At 41.5% G+C, this 19,814-nt stretch overlaps 1 protein-coding gene across 1 annotated transcript in view; it reads left to right on the forward strand.

Annotated features, from left to right (window-relative positions):
• Positions 1-15,508, forward strand: part of LOC123775058 (venom phosphodiesterase) — a 29,348-nt gene extending 13,840 nt beyond the window's left edge. The window contains exons 7-15 of the mRNA XM_045769855.2: positions 2,161-2,392; positions 3,911-3,992; positions 5,152-5,287; positions 7,055-7,240; positions 8,333-8,564; positions 9,810-9,995; positions 10,151-10,355; positions 10,665-10,818; positions 11,506-15,508. Of these exons, the coding sequence (XP_045625811.1) occupies positions 2,161-2,392; positions 3,911-3,992; positions 5,152-5,287; positions 7,055-7,240; positions 8,333-8,564; positions 9,810-9,995; positions 10,151-10,355; positions 10,665-10,818; positions 11,506-11,697 (1,605 nt within the window). The 3' untranslated portion in view covers positions 11,698-15,508. The remainder of the gene's footprint in view (positions 1-2,160; positions 2,393-3,910; positions 3,993-5,151; positions 5,288-7,054; positions 7,241-8,332; positions 8,565-9,809; positions 9,996-10,150; positions 10,356-10,664; positions 10,819-11,505) is intronic.
• The last annotated feature ends 4,306 nt before the right edge of the window (positions 15,509-19,814 follow it).

The following is a 19,814-nucleotide window of genomic DNA, read 5'->3' on the forward strand; positions in this document are numbered from 1 at the left end:
ACGGAGTTGCGATTCGAACAGAGGTCGTCAGATAAACGCTGGTCGCGAAATGTTCGAACGTCATCAGTTGTGAGTCGTGAGTAAATCGTTTTCATTCAGAAACCACCCCGTCCTCTAAACAGAGGCCAAAGTCCATTCCATGCACCCGCCAAACCCCACTGTTTATGAATGAAAAACGGTTTACACATGACTCGCAACTGATGACGTCTGAATACTTCTATAACAAGTGCTTCGCTGACGACTTTTGTTCGAACCACAACGCTGTAAATGCTTCACCCACTTACTACAAATACAAATAATCGCCAACAGAACCTAAACACCTAACCTAAGGCAGTGCCTAAATATACACAATATGCTAATTTTAATAATTAATTTATATTTGAGAAAAGTTCTGTTTTGAATGAACAGCATGTTAAAATTGACGAATGCGTCTTTGGGGTCGACCGCTAGATGGAATGGACTTGGTCTAAAGACGGGTTGCAGAAACAAGGGAGGGGGGCGGGGTGTTTGTATGGCTGGAATAACGAGTATTTGGCCTTTGTTGATTAGGTCGGGCTGGGACATGACGTTCCTCAGGAAGTGTATGACTCCCATACACGCACCTCAGATGGTGTATGTGTATGACTCCCATACACGCACTTCAGATGGTGTATGTGTATGACTCCCATACACGCACCTCAGATGGTGTATGTGTATGTGTATGACTCCCATACACGCACCTCAGATGGTGCATGTGTATGTGTATGACTCCCATACACGCACCTCAGATGGTGTATGTGTATGACTCCCATACACGCACCTCAGGTAGTGAACGTGTATGACTCCCATACACGCACCTCAGGTAGTGAACGTGTATGACTCCCATACACGCACCTCAGGTAGTGAACGTGTATGACTCCCATACACGCACCTCAGATGGTGTATGTGTATGACTCCCATACACGCACCTCAGGTAGTGAACGTGTATGACTCCCTTGTGCTTCATATTCACCCACCACTCCTCCATATATGTTTAGTACTAAGTTATACTTGCTGGCTGCTCAGTCATTTATTCCATAAGTTGATTGGCCTGAAACTCAACACCAAAGTAATTGTGACAGTTAAAAAGCTAAAAAACAAAAACACAGTTTATACAGTCAAGTAACTAGTTTATACAGTCAAGTAACTAGTTTATACAGTCAAGTAACTAGTTTATACAGTCAAGTAACTAGTTTATACAGTCAAGTAACTAGTTTATACAGTCAAGTAACTAGTTTATACAGTCAAGTAACTAGTTTATACAGTCAAGTAACTAGTTTATACAGTCAAGTAACTAGTTTATACAGTCAAGTAACTAGTTTATACAGTCAAGTAACTAGTTTATACAGTCAAGTAACTAGTTTATACAGTCAAGTAACTAGTTTATACAGTCAAGTAACTAGTTTATACAGTCAAGTAACTAGTTTATACAGTCAAGTAACTAGTTTATACAGTCAAGTAACTAGTTTATACAGTCAAGTAACTAGTTTATACAGTCAAGTAACTAGTTTATACAGTCAAGTAACTAGTTTATACAGTCAAGTAACTAGTTTATACAGTCAAGTAACTAGTTTATACAGTCAAGTAACTAGTTTATACAGTCAAGTAACTAGTTTATACAGTCAAGTAACTAGTTTATACAGTCAAGTAACTAGTTTATACAGTCAAGTAACTAGTTTATACAGTCAAGTAACTAGTTTATACAGTCAAGTAACTAGTTTATACAGTCAAGTAACTAGTTTATACAGTCAAGTAACTAGTTTATACAGTCAAGTAACCAGTTTATACAGTCAAGTAACTAGTTTATACAGTCAAGTAACTAGTTTATACAGTCAAGTAACGTTTGCTACTGTTGTCTGCAGCTTTTAGTGTGATTTTCACTTATATTAAGTAAACTCTTTGTGATGGAGCGTGAAGTGAACATGGTGTTTGGATGAACAGATCCACAAGGGCCGTGACGAGGATTCGAACCTGCGTCCGGGAGCATCCCAGACACTGCCTTAATCGACTGAGCTCCGACAGGGTTAAAAGGGTTGAAACCGAAGTTCTACTGAGGGTCGTCACGGCCCTTGTGGATTTGTTCATTTGATGCATCACGTTAGTGTGATCTCCGTGTGTAATGGTGTTTGGATTGTTGAACAGGTGGACGCGGCACTCAGCCACGTAGATGCCATGGTGAAGCGCCTGGTGGAGGGACTGGCGGCCAGGAACCTGCTCTCCTGCGTCAACCTCATGGTCATGGCTGACCACGGGATGGCCACGGCCGGCCAGCAGAGGGTCATCCGCATCGACAAGTATATCCCCAACGTGAGGAACAGGACCAGGTTCTGGAACGGCGTCTTCGGGAGGATGACCCCCAATGACGCCTCGCCAAGTAAGGCTCCTCGTCGACCCTCCAGCTGCGCCACGAGTCTTCAAGCATTTACATGTCCAGTTACGAGACCTGTACATCCTTCCTGGATCATTGCGGTTTTGTATTCGCTAAACGTTGACGAGCTTGCAAAGGCTGCAAAGTCGTGTTCGACCCAAAGTTATTTTTATTATAAACAACCTTGTATAATTCTTTGGGGCCCGTAAACCGTTCAATAAGTGAAAACTTTACCACCATGATTAAGGAAAGATGTACAGGTTTCGTAAGTGGACACTTGCATGCTTGGTGAGTCCTGGTTTAGGATATTTAAAGGATCAAGGATTCTATATAAAAGACAATTTTTGCGTTATTCAGCTAGTTACGGTAGATGTGCCACTCTACACTATTGTGTTCCTTAACTCTTATTTGTTCAGAGTTGTACTTGTGGCTCGCCTGGCTGGGCTCCTTACTTCCCTGAACAACACTCTGGTTGTGCTCTAGTTTGGCTAAGTCCACAACCATCCACTGACCTTATTTCCACTGATCTTATATCCACTGACCTTATACACAGCTACAAGTTAACCCATAAACAGCCACTATTCTCGCCACTAAAATCACAGATAATCGTTAGCCTTTTCCATCACAACACTTTTATATATATATAATAACCTGGTGAAGGTTAAAAACCTTTAATGAACACCAAGTTCCATATTGGCAGAGAGACGCTCTCCTTGTACACCCTTAAACATCTAGGCACTTTACATCAGCTTCAGGTTGAGAAAATTTATTCGTAACAACTTACACAAATCATCACTGTCAAATTCACATTCCTGACATAAAGAAATCACAGTTCACAGAAATGTGAACACAGAATATGTCACAGAAATCAAACTCACATTTCTAACATAAAGTGAGCAACACTTGACTTACAATTTAAAAGATGATATATATATTAAAAACAAAAAAAGTTTTAAGAGCGCTAAGAAAACTAGAGGCACAATTTATTTTACAAAATTAAGATGATGAGAAGACGAAGGGAAGGAGAATATAACCATATTATGAAGTTTATGAAATGTTGCACATGGGGAGTAGTGTAGGTGTACACTGGCCAACCCGTTCTCGCAAATTTAATAAGTCAATATTGACTTATTAAATATGTGCATAGGTGACATACTTAACATAATAGATACCCTTAAAAAGATTCATAGAAAACACCGACCTTACCTAACCTACTTAGTATGTTAAGATAAGCATCTTATTGCTTCGTAATTACAATTATTACCTAACCTATAATAGGTACAGGTTAAGTAATAATTGTAATTACGAAGCAATAAGATGCTTATCTTAAGATACTAACAAGGTTAGGTAAGGTCGGTGTTTTCTATGAATCTTTTTAAGGGCATCTATTATGTTTAGTATATCACCTATGCACGTAGTTAATAAGTCAATATTGACTTTACGAATTTGCGAGACACTGGCCTGGCCTTCCACCACTACTGACATAGACAACCATTAACTGGGTGCCTCCTGGTGTCTCCACAGAGACCAAGGAGGAGATGCTGCGTGCTGTAGCCTGCAAGAGACCCGAAATGCGAGTGTACGAGAAGTCATCACTTCCAGTCAGGTAGGTACTCCTTAAGACCCTAAGATAACCTTACTTTACCTGTAACTATAACTAGTCCGTAGCTATAATTGGCTGTTTTTATAACCAAACTAAATTAGTATGTTCTCTATTTTATGTATATATGTTTACATCAATATTACCATGAGAAATAATGTTAGGTGAGGTTGAATTGTTGCCAAAATTAATTTCACTGAGAAAATATTGAGATCATACTGCTAAATCGAATTCACATCCTTAGGCTTCCCAGGCACAGGCAATACCGACTGAACCATGATGAGATACATTTCACACAGAAGTATTACATGATTGACACGGAGTTTGGAAGGCACTATCCGGGCACCATAGTCCAGGTTGTACGAGATATAATCCTGGGGGTGATAGCCAGTGTATTCCCAGTGCTGTGTAGGGAGAGAGAGAGAGAGTGACAGAGAGTGACAGAGAGAGACAGAGAGAGAGACAGAGAGAGAGACAGAGAGAGAGACAGAGAGAGAGACAGAGAGAGTGACAGAGAGAGTGACAGAGAGAGTGACAGAGAGAGAGAGAGAGAGAGAGAGAGAGAGAGAGAGAGAGAGAGAGAGAGAGAGAGAGAGAGAGAGAGAGAGAGAGAGAGAGAGAGAGAGAGAGAGAGAGAGAGAGAGAGAGAGTAATAACTGTTGCTGCTGCAGGTGGCACATTTCACTCTGAGGGCCCTGTGCACGACGAAATAATTCCACGGGGGGTCGAAGAGTAGATCATTATTTTTGACCTGCATCTCTAGCGGCCTTGGAAAGCAACCCCAGAGAAAGTCAGGATGATTGTCTAAGACATGTTTGCGGTTCCCTAAAGCCTTCATGACGAAACCAGCCACCTACTTCAGTAATAACTGCACCCTTCACCCTACCATTCAGCTATGTTGGAGCAGGCATTAAACGAGCGTTAATGCCTGCTCGGGCTCGTTTAATGTCTCGCTCGCCTCCTTGTCTTACCGAGCGTTGTCATTATATTATGAGTAACGAACCTATCGGCGTGACCTCCAGCAGGCATTGTATCGTAGTACAGTTGACTTCCCTCTAGAATTGGTGATCCTGAGATCGATTCTCGGGCGGGAAAGACATAGTCACGTTGCCTTTCACCAGTAATGAAGCCAAGAAGGACCTGACTAACGTGAGTGTTTCCACAGGTGGCACGTCGGGCAGCAGCGGAGAGTGGAGGACATTGTGTTTGACCTGGACGATGGCTTCCAGGTGGCCAAAGACAACAAATACATCGCTGACGCTGGAGACCACGGCTACGACAACTACTTTTCATCCATGAACGTAAGAGTCCACACTGTCTATGTATTTACGTATGTAGGTTAGCTTAGCATTTTAAAAGCACCGACTCACCTTCTGTGGTTGAGTGTTCAATAAACCCCTGAACTATATGTTTAACACATCTCTAACCCTGTCCATTGAGGACAGAAGAAAATGTATATATCACACACAGAGATCACACTAACGTGATGCATCAAATGAACAAATCCACAAGGGCCTTGACGAGGATTCGAACCTGCGTCCGGGAGCATCCCAGACTCAGTCGATTAAGGCAGTGATGCTCCCGGACGCAGGTTCGAATCCTCGTCACGGCCCTTGTGGATTTGTTCAAATGTATATCCACGTCTGTGGTAGAAAAAAAATTATAACAATAATAAAAAAAACTGTCACTCCCACTCAAGTAAGAGTTGCTGTAGATGCGAGCATCAGTTTTGTGTCAGACTCACTGAGGATCAAGTAGAGCATCGTAGTATATGAGATTATACTGTGGCTCTTCGATGGGATCGAACCCGTATCCCAGGTCTACTCAGGCATATTAGGGTTCAGTCCCTTTATATGGCTGCAATATTTTCTCATTGTTTCATTATGTTTTTATGATTTCATTATACATTCCAGCATATGTTCGCTTTTTTAAGTCTGATAGTTATGTTGCTGAACATCCATAATGGCGCTTAATCTTACATAAAATCATGAGGTCATAAGAATTAGGAAGCAACATAGCAAGATGTTGCCCCAGCCAGTGCTGAACCCGTTGAAATGTACCACTCCCTCTCACCATATACCTATCCAATCTATTCTCGAAACCCATTTTGTCTCAATAATGCTAGCTGGCATAGCATTCCCTTCCATCCACAACCCTCTTTCTAAACTAATACTTCTCTATATTCCTCCACCTCACAGCGCAATCCGTCCTCTTAATAGAACGTCGCATTTTGACGTAAACGCTACCTAAGGCCAAAAATTGTCGTACTAGAAAATGGAAGCGGCTCGCAAAATTGACATATTGACCCGTTTTCTGTTTTGAGTCGTGTGGTAGGTTAAGACAAGAGCACTTTATTTCGATAGTTTCTTGACGTTGGGAAACCTTGGGAGGACGGGCTGCTTTGTCTGTGTGAGCAACTTCACGGGGTGGACCTCTCGGATAGACTTCATTAGACACGTTTTTCTTATGTTGCCATATCTTTACATATATCTTTGTTTTTTGTTTTCACTCCATTATCTTCGCCATTTAGCCTCTGCACGTTTCTTTATTCCTTGTACATTTTTCTTATATTTTCATCCTTTTCTTATGTTTCTTATTCCCGTACATTTCGTTATTCATACATTCTCATACTTCATCCTATATTTACAATACCTAATTCACATACTTCAAACCTTTTCTATATGTACAGTATTTCAATAATTCTCACCTTACTCCTATTCGTCAACCTTCTATCCCATAATCACACACACTTTCATCTACTCATGTTACTCTCTTACCTTTCTCCCACTTTCCCACTTTTCCCACTTTCCCATACACCCACTTTCTCTTCCACTCTTTTGTTTAACGTTACACGGCCCAGGACGAACCGAAGCGTCATCAATTCTTCTATATCACATTTTTGGAATGGATGTCTATTTTTTAGCCACGTTATCGTGACGGATTGTTCACGTTTACTTCATTATTCACTTGACATGCAATTATGCATTTTAAATTTTCTTCTCAGGTTAAAGCTATTTTTTAAAAACTGCTTCATGTGATCATATATTTTTGTTTTGTTATCCACCAAGGCGATTTTCGTGGCTCACGGTCCAGAGTTCCGGCGTAACGTTGAGGTGGAGCCTTTCCAGAACACTGAGCTCTATAACCTGATGTGTGTCCTGCTGGGGGTGAAGCCTGCTCCCAACAACGGTACCTGGGGCGCCCTTCATCACCTGCTGGCCAACCCTCCCCCACCACCATACTCCACACTTCAGGTAGGTCCTCCATGCTGGGGGTGAAGTCTGCTCCAGTAACAAGTGTTAAGCAGTGAACTTCAACAGGTTGACCGATACCGTTGGCAATTCAGAACTCAGCAAGCCACAAAAGAGGACAACATAAAGTAGCTCCACGATATTCGGTTATGAAAGCAATAATGGGATTTAATTATGAAGCAGCTGTGAGAGAATGAGTAAGAGGGTGGACTCGACTAGAGAGAGATAAGTGCCGTTGGCAGTGTTATAAACTCTGGGAATGAGATATTATGAATGGGTGAAGGAACGGCAAAATTAGCTGTAAATGTGCTTTATCATTGTCCAGTATGTTAGTCCATACTATCTGTAGGTCTATATTTATTTAAGATTTCCATTTCCATTTTAACTAAATTAGAGCAATAATCAAGCTTTTCTCTCTACTCTCATTTTCCGGTGATTTCTCTGTCTAGTCAATAATTAAATAGTAACAATTAATATAATTACTAATTCACTTGCTTGTAATAGTCTACTTTAATTATCCAAAAATACCTCCACCAGTATTTTAAACTCACGTTCCTTTACAATGATTCAAGTCACTGAAGACTTAGGGTGACTAGAAGGAAATTCGGCAGAAGAGAGTAAAGTCGAGTGTAAACAATAATTATCTCGCAAGATACAGATAATAAACTAAATATGCAACAATTCAGGTAAGATATAAAGTAATTCAGTAAAGTAAACTTGGAAAGATCGACACTTATGGTAAACATGAATAGGACGAATGAAAGGAATGGTGGCCGCTCACTTTGGACAGTCGGGGGATTGAACGCCGACCTGCATGAAGCGAGACCGTCGCTCTACCGTCTAGGCCATGTGGTTGGGATGGTAAACATGAAGCAACCATTACTTTAGATCTTTTAGGTTAAAAAAAACAAGTTTGCTTCCTTATACTCTATATAAAATCTTGGGCAATCAAGGTGTTGTCTTCAGATCATGCAGGAGGTGAGAATTAATTTTTCCCTATTTTACAATAATAATTTTACAATAATAAAGGACAATTCCAAATATATTAAAAACAATATTAGAAAAACAGCTCACGCCACTCGTTCATATTTCCAGGAGGTCCCACCACCTGTAGCAGAGGTACGCATAGACGACACTCTGGACAACAACTACTCGAACCCTGTGTGCGAGGGAGACCTTCTGGAGGATGAAGAATTCCTTGAGGTATTGCAGGAGGCCCAGGAGGAGGCCCCCGAGGTTATAGCCAAGCACTTGCCATGGGGTATCCCTCAGTTAGGCAAGGCAAGGGACAGCACTCTCCTGCTTCTACAACCGGAGTTTGTCAGCGGTAAGACAGATGAATTTACAACATAATTAAGAGACGTGTAGTGAATATGTTATCATGCGGGCTGCTTCAAGCAACAGTCTTTTAGATCAAGTTATCACAACACAGTTGTGGCCTACAGACTGGACTTGGGGAGTAGATGAACTCTTAAAACCTACTCCAGGCTAATAAATTTATGATGAGCTGCAATTAGTCCCACAGGAATGGCAGGTTTGTCAAGAGTGGTTGACAGATGCTTGGTCATTTGTGTGTTACCAAGGAGTCTCCCAAGACATCTGACGTGTTGGGGGGCGGGAGACTTAAGAGAGTTGTAATTGATCAAAAATGACGGCTGAACCCCATTTGTTGCTGCGTCCACACATGAACAGTGACGCTATTAGTGTTCCACTTGATACAACAGTCCACACATGAATAGTGACGCTATCAGTGTTCCACTTGATACAACAGTCCACACATGAATAGTGACGCTATCAGTGTTCCACTTGATACAACAGTCCACACATGAACAGTGACGCTATCAGTGTTCCACTTGATACAACGACACACTGTATATGCTTATAGTCAGTCAAAACAAATGGGTATTTTGTAAGGAATTCAACACTTAAGTCATTGACCCAATTATTCTGATACTGTGTGATAAACAAGTAACAAATGAGATTTTTGCATTCAACAAAAGTTCAGATTGTGACCGTCTGTGTTTGTCTGCGATGTAGTTAGTTCTATTATTATTCCTCAAATTAACAGTTTTGGGTGAAAAAAATGACTAATTAAAATTAAGTCAATGTTTCAATTTATTTAAGTAAGTCTTGCGACTTGGTAGAACTTTGTCTAGCAGATTTCTTGTAAGTTAAAATAATCTCAGTTTTGCCAACATGGGACAGAAAACATTGATTTTACCATAGTTTTAATGTTTATTTTATTTCACTAAATGTAATATCCTACAGAGCACGTCATAAGAACCTAAGAATAAAGAAAACAGCTTATTGACCCATGCGAGGCAGCTCCACTTTATATCCACCTGAACTCATATATATGTGTAACCTACGCTTGAAACAATCCTGTGATGCCATGTCTATTATGTTACCCGGTAATTTGCTCCATAAATCAGTAACTGTTTCCAAACCCGTACTTTTACCCAGGTCTTAACCAAATCTTAAAACAAATACTAATAAACATTGTCCTCGTTAAGAGTCTATTGTACTCCAACTCTGTTTCTTATTAATGGATTATCTGTTGTATTTCCCGCAGCGTACTCAACCCTGGTGAAGATGCCGCTGTGGACAAGTTTTCACCTGGACCAGACCAACAAAGGGAGCAAGACCTACCTTCCTTGGCGGAGCGACGTGAGGCTCAGAGCGAAGCAGAGGCGCTCCTGTCAACACTATCATTCTCTGGCGCCCCTCAAAATATCCCCTCAGCCACTCTTCTCTCCAAGTGAGTTGACCTGATCTTGTGCCAGGGGGTCATGCCCCCTGAAGGTGAGGGAGTATCAGGTTGATGACTACTACTACGCTATAGTAGCAATGACTACCACGCTATTTTGTGTTATATTTGACACAACTTATTAATGATGTTATTCTTAACTTCAGAGTTCAGTTCAAGAGAAGACTGCGAGCAGCTGCCCTACCTCATCACCAACGCCGTCCCCTTCACCAACTTCCTGACGCAGCGCTGGCAGGAGCTGCTCAAGTTGGTCAAACAATGGTCATATAGGTACAGGACCCTCAACGTCATCACGGGACCCGTGTTCGACTACGACACCGACACCTTCGCTGACGACCTCCGCACTATTAGGTACACCAACTACTCTCTCTTCTCTGCTTTGATTTACCAGGAAAAGTATAATATTTAGTCAATCAATAATTCAACTCACACATGAATAAGTAAAGTGTGGTAGTAATTGTCAATTTATGGTGGGATAATTGTCCAGCAATATAACTTATTGAAGTATCGCTAAAAGTAAACTAGAATGGTATTCAATTAGGCCTAAGTATTTTTTGTTTACACTGCATGATAATTACTTTAAAGTACAAGCAGAATGATGTGATTATTAACTATTAGTGAGTGTCATCTTAAGCATTGTTTACTCCGTATGTGTTACAGGCCTGGTGGTGGAGAGGTGGTGGTGCCGACCCACATGTTCCTTGTGGTGAGTCGGTGCTCAGTGTTGGTCAGCCACGTCTCCCAGTGTCCCCACGACCACCTCGACGCTCTCGCCTTCGTGTACCCTCAGAGCCTCGCTGTCTCCAACTGTCTGGTGAGTCTTGGGTTCCCGTTGTCCGGGATGTGGAGTCCTTCGTGTACCCTCAGAGCCTCACTGTCTCCAACTGTCTGGTGAGTCTTGGGTTCCCGTTGTCCGGGATGTAGAGTCCTTCGTGTACCCTCAGAGCCTCGCTGTCTCCAACTGTCTGGTGAGTCTTGGGTTCCCGTTGTCCGGGATGTGGAGTCCTTCGTGTACCCTCAGAGCCTCACTGTCTCCAACTGTCTGGTGAGTCTTGGGTTCCCGTTGTCCGGGATGTAGAGTCCTTCGTGTACCCTCAGAGCCTCGCTGTCTCCAACTGTCTGGTGAGTCTTGGGTTCCCGTTGTCCGTGATGTGGAGTCCTTCGTGTACCCTCAGAGCCTCACTGTCTCCAACTGTCTGGTGAGTCTTGGGTTCCCGTTGTCCGGGATGTGGAGTCCTTCGTATACCCTCAGAGCCTCATATCTTGCAGGGTCGACGTTCGATCCCCAGTGGTCCCAGAGGTTGGCGATCATTCTTTACGTTCTTATAACTCATCTGTGTACCTATATTCCATACAATTGCTATAGTCATACTGGCTTAAAGTTTTCTCATGGTAATTATCTTAGCTTCACGTTTTAAAGTAGAGAGAGCTAGTCAAAAGAACTATGGTAAACAGGAGAAAAAAAACTTGAAATTTTGTCTAGCATCATATTTTTCCACAGAGTGCAGAAAGATTCGCCCAGGAATTCAGTGCTACAGTCCAAGACGTGGAGAAGATCACAGGTCTTAAGTTTTACCCGAACTTGAACTTCGAGGATCAAGTGAGACTGCAGGTGAGGATTCACTCCAACATCTGGGGCCGCGAGTCGTGGCTCAACAGAATCCGCTCAGATATCGTCACCATCTCTAAATAGATAATGCTGGACGAAGCATTTGCAAAGCATTCGAATTCCCCTTTAAAATGTTGATGGGAATAAACCTAGTAAAGTAGATGTGAGGGAAATGAATCCCAACTAGCCACTTTAAAAAGAATCAGAAACCTGGTGAAGCGGTTTTATAAGATTCAAAATATGTGTTAGGAATGGCAAAGGATTGCAAATATATGAAGTAGGTTAATGGAAACTGATGCCTAGACAGCAGTTTCTATGGAGCCAAACACTCATGAAATCGCTAGGAGACGGATTCTTAACTAAAAAAGTGCCAACACAGACTTTAGAGTAGCCATCCAACCCACAAATTTGGAAAATGAAGAATCGACGACGTTTCGGTCCGTCCTGGACCATTGTCAAGTATGGACATCGGCAATTCTTCATTTTCACATTTGTGGGTTGGATATCTTCAGCCACGTTATAGTGACTCAAACTTCTGCACCTTAGAGTAACAGTGAACGTGTTGAAGTTACGAGAACAAGTATTAATGTGAATGAGGTTCACTGGTGGGGTTGTGGTGTTCAGAGCTACGATTCCTGAGCAATAAGCATGAGCGCTTGTTACTCATTCATTTCGAATCTGAATTTACAATGTCTAGTCACCTCGTGGCATCTTCTGAGTGGCTTTTGAACGCGTCCGTGATGCTTGGCGATATATCTTCAGAGTATATTGTAAAGCCGGTATATTGTAGAGTATATTGTAAAACTCGTATTTCACATGTTGATATGTGAAATACGAGTTACAATTGAATCAAAGCCTGAGTGGAAATAGAGATCGGCAGCGGAAGGGACACGTTTGAACTGGTCGTAGATAAATAGTTTCTGAAAGTGTAAATTCTGTAGATTACAAGTTCGTAGAGTAGAACCTTTTGTAAATAGAACCTGTAAATAAATACGCACTCCTTGTAGACTAGTTCTATTTTGTAGCTATTACACCTGTGTTATATTGAAAATAAATAAAAGTATTAGATTTATGTTATATAGATGTATATAGATGTAGATATTGTGGTTGTTAAGAGTTCGTACACTGCTTTAGAACCAGTATTAGTATGAATTAGAGACGGGACACTACATACTGACGGCCTTTTAGAGTGCAGAAGCCTCTTACGTGTCTAAGCTTTTCACATATTTAACTCTGATAACTATTTCAAAATGTTCATTTATTATACATTCGATCATTATCCTCCCCGCCCCCACATTATGGGGCAGGGAGGCATCAGCTAAGGTTAAAAAAGAAATAGAGTAAATGAAGAATAAAGGTGTTAAAATAATATAATGAATGAACCAGTGATAATTTTTTTATATCATTCACAATACAGCCTACAATATTGCGGGTAAACTAGGTACTGTTATAGACCAGCAGTTGTCCCAACAGCACCCACCGTGTCATGAGCAGATAGTCACATCACTTTACGAAACCCGTACATCTTTCAACAGTCATAGCTTGCTCCTATCATAAGGAAAAAGTTTTGGCTGTCGTTAGAGTTAATAACTTAGCAATGATTTATATTGTGTCCGTGACTAAATGAGACAAAATGTGTACCAATTAGTTATTAATTATTGTAATTATAAACTAGTGTTTATTGTGAGCATTACTGTATATTTATGGGGTTTCCTATATGTATTAACTGGGCAAGATTATACAATAGTGTATTTACTGTATTCTACCCATGTCACCTAACGTTGTATTTTCTAGGGAATAGACCAATCCGTTAAAAAGGCGACATATAAGGGGGAATTGAAGCACCGTGATTTTGACGTTTATATTCTTCGGCCTCGATTGGTTAGGTGGGTTGGTAGGGTTCGTACGTTGGGTTCTCTGACTGCCACTCCGTCAAAAATCCAACCTCCTAACCTAGCCAGAAACCAGACCAACCCAAGCAACCCATCTAACCTATTGGGCCCGATGCATAGAAAATGGGAATATTTGTGAGACGTTATACTTTTCATAGTAGGCTTCATTGGTAAAGTTTGTTGCCATAACTTAAAAAACGCGACATCTAACCACCTGGCCTGGGCGGTAGAGCGATGCCTCGTGCAAGGTCGGCGCTCAATCCCCGACGGTCCGAGACGGTTCTTTCAATTAAAGAAAGCCTATACTATCGGCTTTCAACACCGGCTTAGAAAGCACTAAGCCAATATAGTCATTCTGTCTTAGTGTTTTCCCCTGATAATTGCCGTATCAGACAACACCATGCTGGGTAAGAGTGAATATCATCCTCTTCACTAAACATAAGAGAACATTATGTTTGATATAAAAATACTGAAGTTCATACGATATTCCTATCGTAGTCACCCAAACCACACATGTGAAAAGAAAGTGATCTCGATGTTTCGACCCGTCCTGGACCCTTCTCAAGACGCAACAGACTGAAACGTGGTCACAAGAGTCCAGAACGGACTGAAACGTAGTCACACAAGGGTCCAGGACGGCTGAAACGTCGTCACACAAGGGTGCAGGACGGCTGAAACGTCGTCACACAAGGGTGCAGGACGGACCGAAACGTCGTCACACAAGAGTCCAGGACGGACTGAAACCTCATCACACGAGGGTCCAGCACGGACCGAAACTTCGTCACACAAGGGTCCAGGACGGACCGAAACCTCATCACACGAGGGTCCAGGACGGACCGAAACGTCGTCACACAAGGGTCCAGGACGGACCGAAATGTCATCAATTTCATTCCATGTGTGTAGGTTTGGTTATTTGTATTCATCCACCTTATTGTGGCTTATTCTCTGCAGCGAAGGTGTCCCCCATTTGTTCAACTAAATATACTCCTCTCAGTGACTGTAGAGAAGACCCAGTTATGCTCGCGTAATTGTACGTTCATGTTATATTCAGATATCTATATAAAGATATAGGCGACTGCATAGGTCCACCATAGGCCTATTTGAGGCACCTCTAATTTATACCTAACCAAGCACATTCATATTTGTAAGTATCTGCGTAGGAGTGAGAAATCAAAAGTAATCTGAGAGCTTTCGTGTTTTGACACATCTTGAAGGAATACATTATAGGATGTGATATTAATATACTGTACTTCTTGAGAGTGTTTTAATACACGAAAAAGAGAGTGTTTTAATACACGAAAAAGAGAGTGTTTTAATACACGAAAAAGAGAGTTTTTTAATACACGAAAAAGAGTGTTTTAATACACGAAAAAGAGAGTGTTTTAATACACGAAAAAGAGTGTGTTTTAATACACGAAAAAGAGTGTGTTTTAATACACGAAAAAGAGTGTTTTATTACACGAAAAAGAGAGTGTTTTATTACACGAAAAAGAGAGTGTTTTATTACACGAAAAAGAGAGTGTTTAAATACACGAAAACGCTCGGATTATTTTTTTTTTAAATTTTGGCCTCTGTGTGGATACTCATAGCTGAATCACGTGTTTTTGTGATTATTCTTTGTCATATAAGTCTAACCTACGCTTGAAACAATTCAAACAAACTTGGAAGCTGTCAGAATAAGGGTATGGGATGGTACGGGGGGGGGGGGGGAAGGAATGGTGCCCAACCATTTGGACGGTCGAGAATTGAACGCCGACCTGCATGAAGTGATACCGTCGCTCTACCGTCCAGCCCAAGTGTTTGGGGGGAGTGAGCATCCAGTATATTATTATATCTACTGCAACGTTGCAATAGATGAACATAAGGGTACCTGAAGGCAGCAAGAATGAATGTCGTTCTCATGTATGTTAAACTTGTTCCTGTTGCAAAAATTTAACAACCAATGTATCTGTGCACCAAATTTACTGAAGTCTAAAATAAAGATATTATTATTATTATTATTATTATTATTATTATTATTATTATTATTATTATTACAAGGGAAAACAGAGTAATTTATGTTCTGCTGAGCCTATTACATTTCAGATAAAATATTATACTTTGAAGAAATCCACAAGGGCCGTGTCGAGGATTCGAACCTGCGCCCGGGAGCATCCCAGACACTGGCTTAATCTTAATAATAATGCTTTATTAAGTATTACTATGATAATGAATATGATTTACTTAGAGAAAAGACAATAAAGAGTCAAACGTCATATCAGTAACTGGTATAAAGGATGATATTCCACACATGCAAATGTTGTTGTTGTTATAGATTCAGCTACTCGGAACAAGTTCCAAGTAGCACGGGCTATGGTGACCCCGTAACTTACCTGGCACAGGAGCGGGGCAAGTAGCACGGGCTATGGTGAGCCCGTGGTGGACTTACCTGGCCCACATGCAAATATAACAATGTGTCGTTATACCTCAGTCTGTGTGTGTATGGTGAAGACTGTACCCGTGTAACCTTTCTATGTTGTCATCTATAATCACACGGTAATGATACTCTATAACTGTCTACAACTCTTTGAACCTCCTTATTGGTGCAGTTATTAGTATTTGTTTTCTATTGATTTATTAAGGGGTAATCATCATATATACATTTCGCCTGTCCTACATGGACAGGGTTAGAGAACTGCTACAATACGTAGTGAGTTATGAAGTATTCAACCACTGACGGTGATTGAAGTGTTATGTATAGACCTTTAGTGGCAACCAATCCATCCTACTGATGCATAATCTAGATTTCGTACAGTCAAAATATTGTAAATGTTTGAGACCTCACATAGAAGGACTTTCATGAAATTTCGCTAGTTTTCGACTTGGAAAATTCTGTGATCATCCCTACCCATATCTCAGGTACTACCCTTGACCTAGTCATAACTGTCCTACCTGATTGATTGATTGATGAAGATTAAGCCACCCAAGAGGTGGCACGGGCATGAATTGCCCGTAAGTGGTAGATTTTTTGGAGTGAATTTGATCTTTGGTCGTGAAAGGATATACTGTGTGCTGAGCGCGCATTTAAACTGTCAGTCCTTACTATGTGGCTGCAATCGCGGGGGAGGATACTGCTTGACAGTATTTATGAGGGTCTCCAGCTGCTGGACACTGTTTTTGACCAGAAGAGTGTCAGTGTTGATGGCTTCAAGGTGGTTACTGCAAGATTCGGGGACACTAACCTACCTGCAGGATCCTAGAATATATTGACTCATCAAGTCACCAGACTGCCTTTACTACAGTGGCTTATCCTACAGATTGTGTCGAAGGATAAACTCGCAAAACCCAGCTATGGGAAATTATCAAAATAAAGCGCTAAGCCACTATGATTGTATAGCACTTGGAAAGTATTTGAGAATAATGAGCTGTGTTATGAAGACGGAGTGAAGGAACGGTGCCATCCAGAAGGACCACCGAGAATCGAACCATGGCCCTGTAAGATGCAAGGCTTTTGCTGTACCGGCCAGTCCAAGTGGATAGGCCAATAGGATTAAGGAAACTGGACGTCCCTCGAAGGCAGTGGGACCTGATAAGATCAGCCTCTTCTATCAACTTTCTATCACTTCTATCAACTCTGGCTTAAGGAGTATTGCAGACCGGGTATTGCACTCTGCAACCCTGGCAGTCTCAAGCACTAAAGGCATCTCAGGTTCTCTTCTGCAATAAATAAGTAACTAACTTCAAGATCAGACTACGAATAGTCCTTAAATGGAACAAAATCTGTAAGTTACTATATTGGCGTTAGGGCATGAAGTATAGTAAAGAAAATGCCAACTGCAATGAGGGTCATTAATCAAGCAACCCGTCCTCGCAAAATAACGTCGCTTTTCGCTCGTATGTGCGCTATGGCCCAAGAACTGACGTAATTTGAAATGAAATCGGCTCACGAAAGTGATGCACTGTCACATTTTCTGTTTGGGTCCTTCAGTTTAGTCTGTTAGGTTAGGAGAGGACACTTTTAAATAACGTTTTTCATGACGTTTTGAAACTTTAGAATTTCCTGCCCTCCTAACCTACTAGAAGACCCTTACTGTTTTGGGAAAACAAAATCCAAAATTTATTTTTAATTTTTTTATTTTCAAATTACGTCAGTTTTCGGCCATACGTGCAAACGGCTAAGTTCAGACGTAATTTGTAAGCGGACAGATTGCTCAAGAACAGTCTTCAACACTGATCCACGGCCTAAGTGTAACAAATGAGTAACGCTTGACGTGCAACCCGGAGGCTTTTCGGTCCGCCTAGTAACAGCCTTTGCAAAGAAATTATGAACCAACACCAATATTTGACGAGTAGGCTACGACAGTTTTAATTTGTTGTTAAGACAACACATTCACTGATAATACGTAAGTAGCAGGGTCGACGTTCGATCTCCTAGTGGCTGGGCACCGTTCCTTTCCATATCCTCATATTCCGGCTTGTCCTCATAACCCTCCCAATTGCTATATACTCATACTACCTTACCGCTTTGCACAGATGATGGGCAGATACTTATTACTTGTCAATGAGGAGGATGTGTCACAATAAGGTAGCTGAAGATGTGATGACCTAACGTCAGACGGATGTTTGGTCATCACATTTAGGTCCGGCCTTTCACACATCATCAACATTTAGGTCCGTCCTTTCACACATCATCAACATTTAGGTCCGGCCTTTCACACATCATCAACATTTAGGTCCGTCCTTTCACACATCATCAACATTTAGGTCCGGCCTTTCACACATCATCAACATTTAGGTCCGTCCTTTCACACATCATCAACATTTAGGTCCGGCCTTTCACACATCATCAACATTTAGGTCCGTCCTTTCACACATCATCAACATTTAGGTCCGTCCTTTCACACATCATCAACATTTAGGTCCGGCCTTTCACACATCATCAACATTTAGGTCCGGCCTTTCACACATCATCAACATTTAGGTCCGGCCTTTCACACATCATCAACATTTAGGTCCGGCCTTTCACACATCATCAACATTTAGGTCCGTCCTTTCACACATCATCAACATTTAGGTCCGGTCTTTCACACATCATCAACATTTTGGTCCGTCCTTTCACACATCATCAACATTTAGGTCCGTCCTTTCACACATCATCAACATTTAGGTCCGGCCTTTCACACATCATCAACATTTAGGTCCGGCCTTTCAAACATCATCAACATTTAGGTCCGGCCTTTCACACATCATCAACATTTAGGTCCGGCCTTTCACACATCATCAACATTTAGGTCCGGCCTTTCACACATCATCAACATTTAGGTCCGTCCTTTCACACATCATCAACATTTAGGTCCGGCCTTTCACACATCATCAACATTTAGGTCCGGCCTTTCACACATCATCAACATTTAGGTCCGTCCTTTCACACATCATCAACATTTAGGTCCGGCCTTTCACACATCATCAACATTTAGGTCCGTCCTTTCACACATCATCAACATTTAGGTCCGGCCTTTCACACATCATCAACATTTAGGTCCGGCCTTTCACACATCATCAACATTTAGGTCCGTCCTTTCACACATCATCAACATTTAGGTCCGTCCTTTCACACATCATCAACATTTAGGTCCGTCCTTTCACACATCATCAACATTTAGGTCCGTCCTTTCACACATCATCAACATTTAGGTCCGGCCTTTCACACATCATCAACAGTTAGGTCCGGCCTTTCACACATCATCAACATTTAGGTCCGTCCTTTCACACATCATCAACATTTAGGTCCGTCCTTTCACACATCATCAACATTTAGGTCCGTCCTTTCACACATCATCAACATTTAGGTCCGTCCTTTCACACATCATCAACATTTAGGTCCGTCCTTTCACACATCATCAACATTTAGGTCCGTCCTTTCACACATCATCAACATTTAGGTCCGGCCTTTCACACATCATCAACATTTAGGTCCGTCCTTTCACACATCATCAACATTTAGGTCCGTCCTTTCACACATCATCAACATTTAGGTCCGTCCTTTCACACATCATCAACATTTAGGTCCGGCCTTTCACACATCATCAACATTTAGGTCCGTCCTTTCACACATCATCAACATTTAGGTCCGTCCTTTCACACATCATCAACATTTAGGTCCGTCCTTTCACACATCATCAACATTTAGGTCCGTCCTTTCACACATCATCAACATTTAGGTCCGTCCTTTCACACATCATCAACATTTAGGTCCGTCCTTTCACACATCATCAACATTTAGGTCCGTCCTTTCACACATCATCAACATTTAGGTCCGGCCTTTCACAC

This window comes from Procambarus clarkii, chromosome 92 (genome assembly GCF_040958095.1).
Source record: "Procambarus clarkii isolate CNS0578487 chromosome 92, FALCON_Pclarkii_2.0, whole genome shotgun sequence".
NCBI classification, from domain to species: Eukaryota; Metazoa; Arthropoda; class Malacostraca; order Decapoda; family Cambaridae; genus Procambarus; species Procambarus clarkii.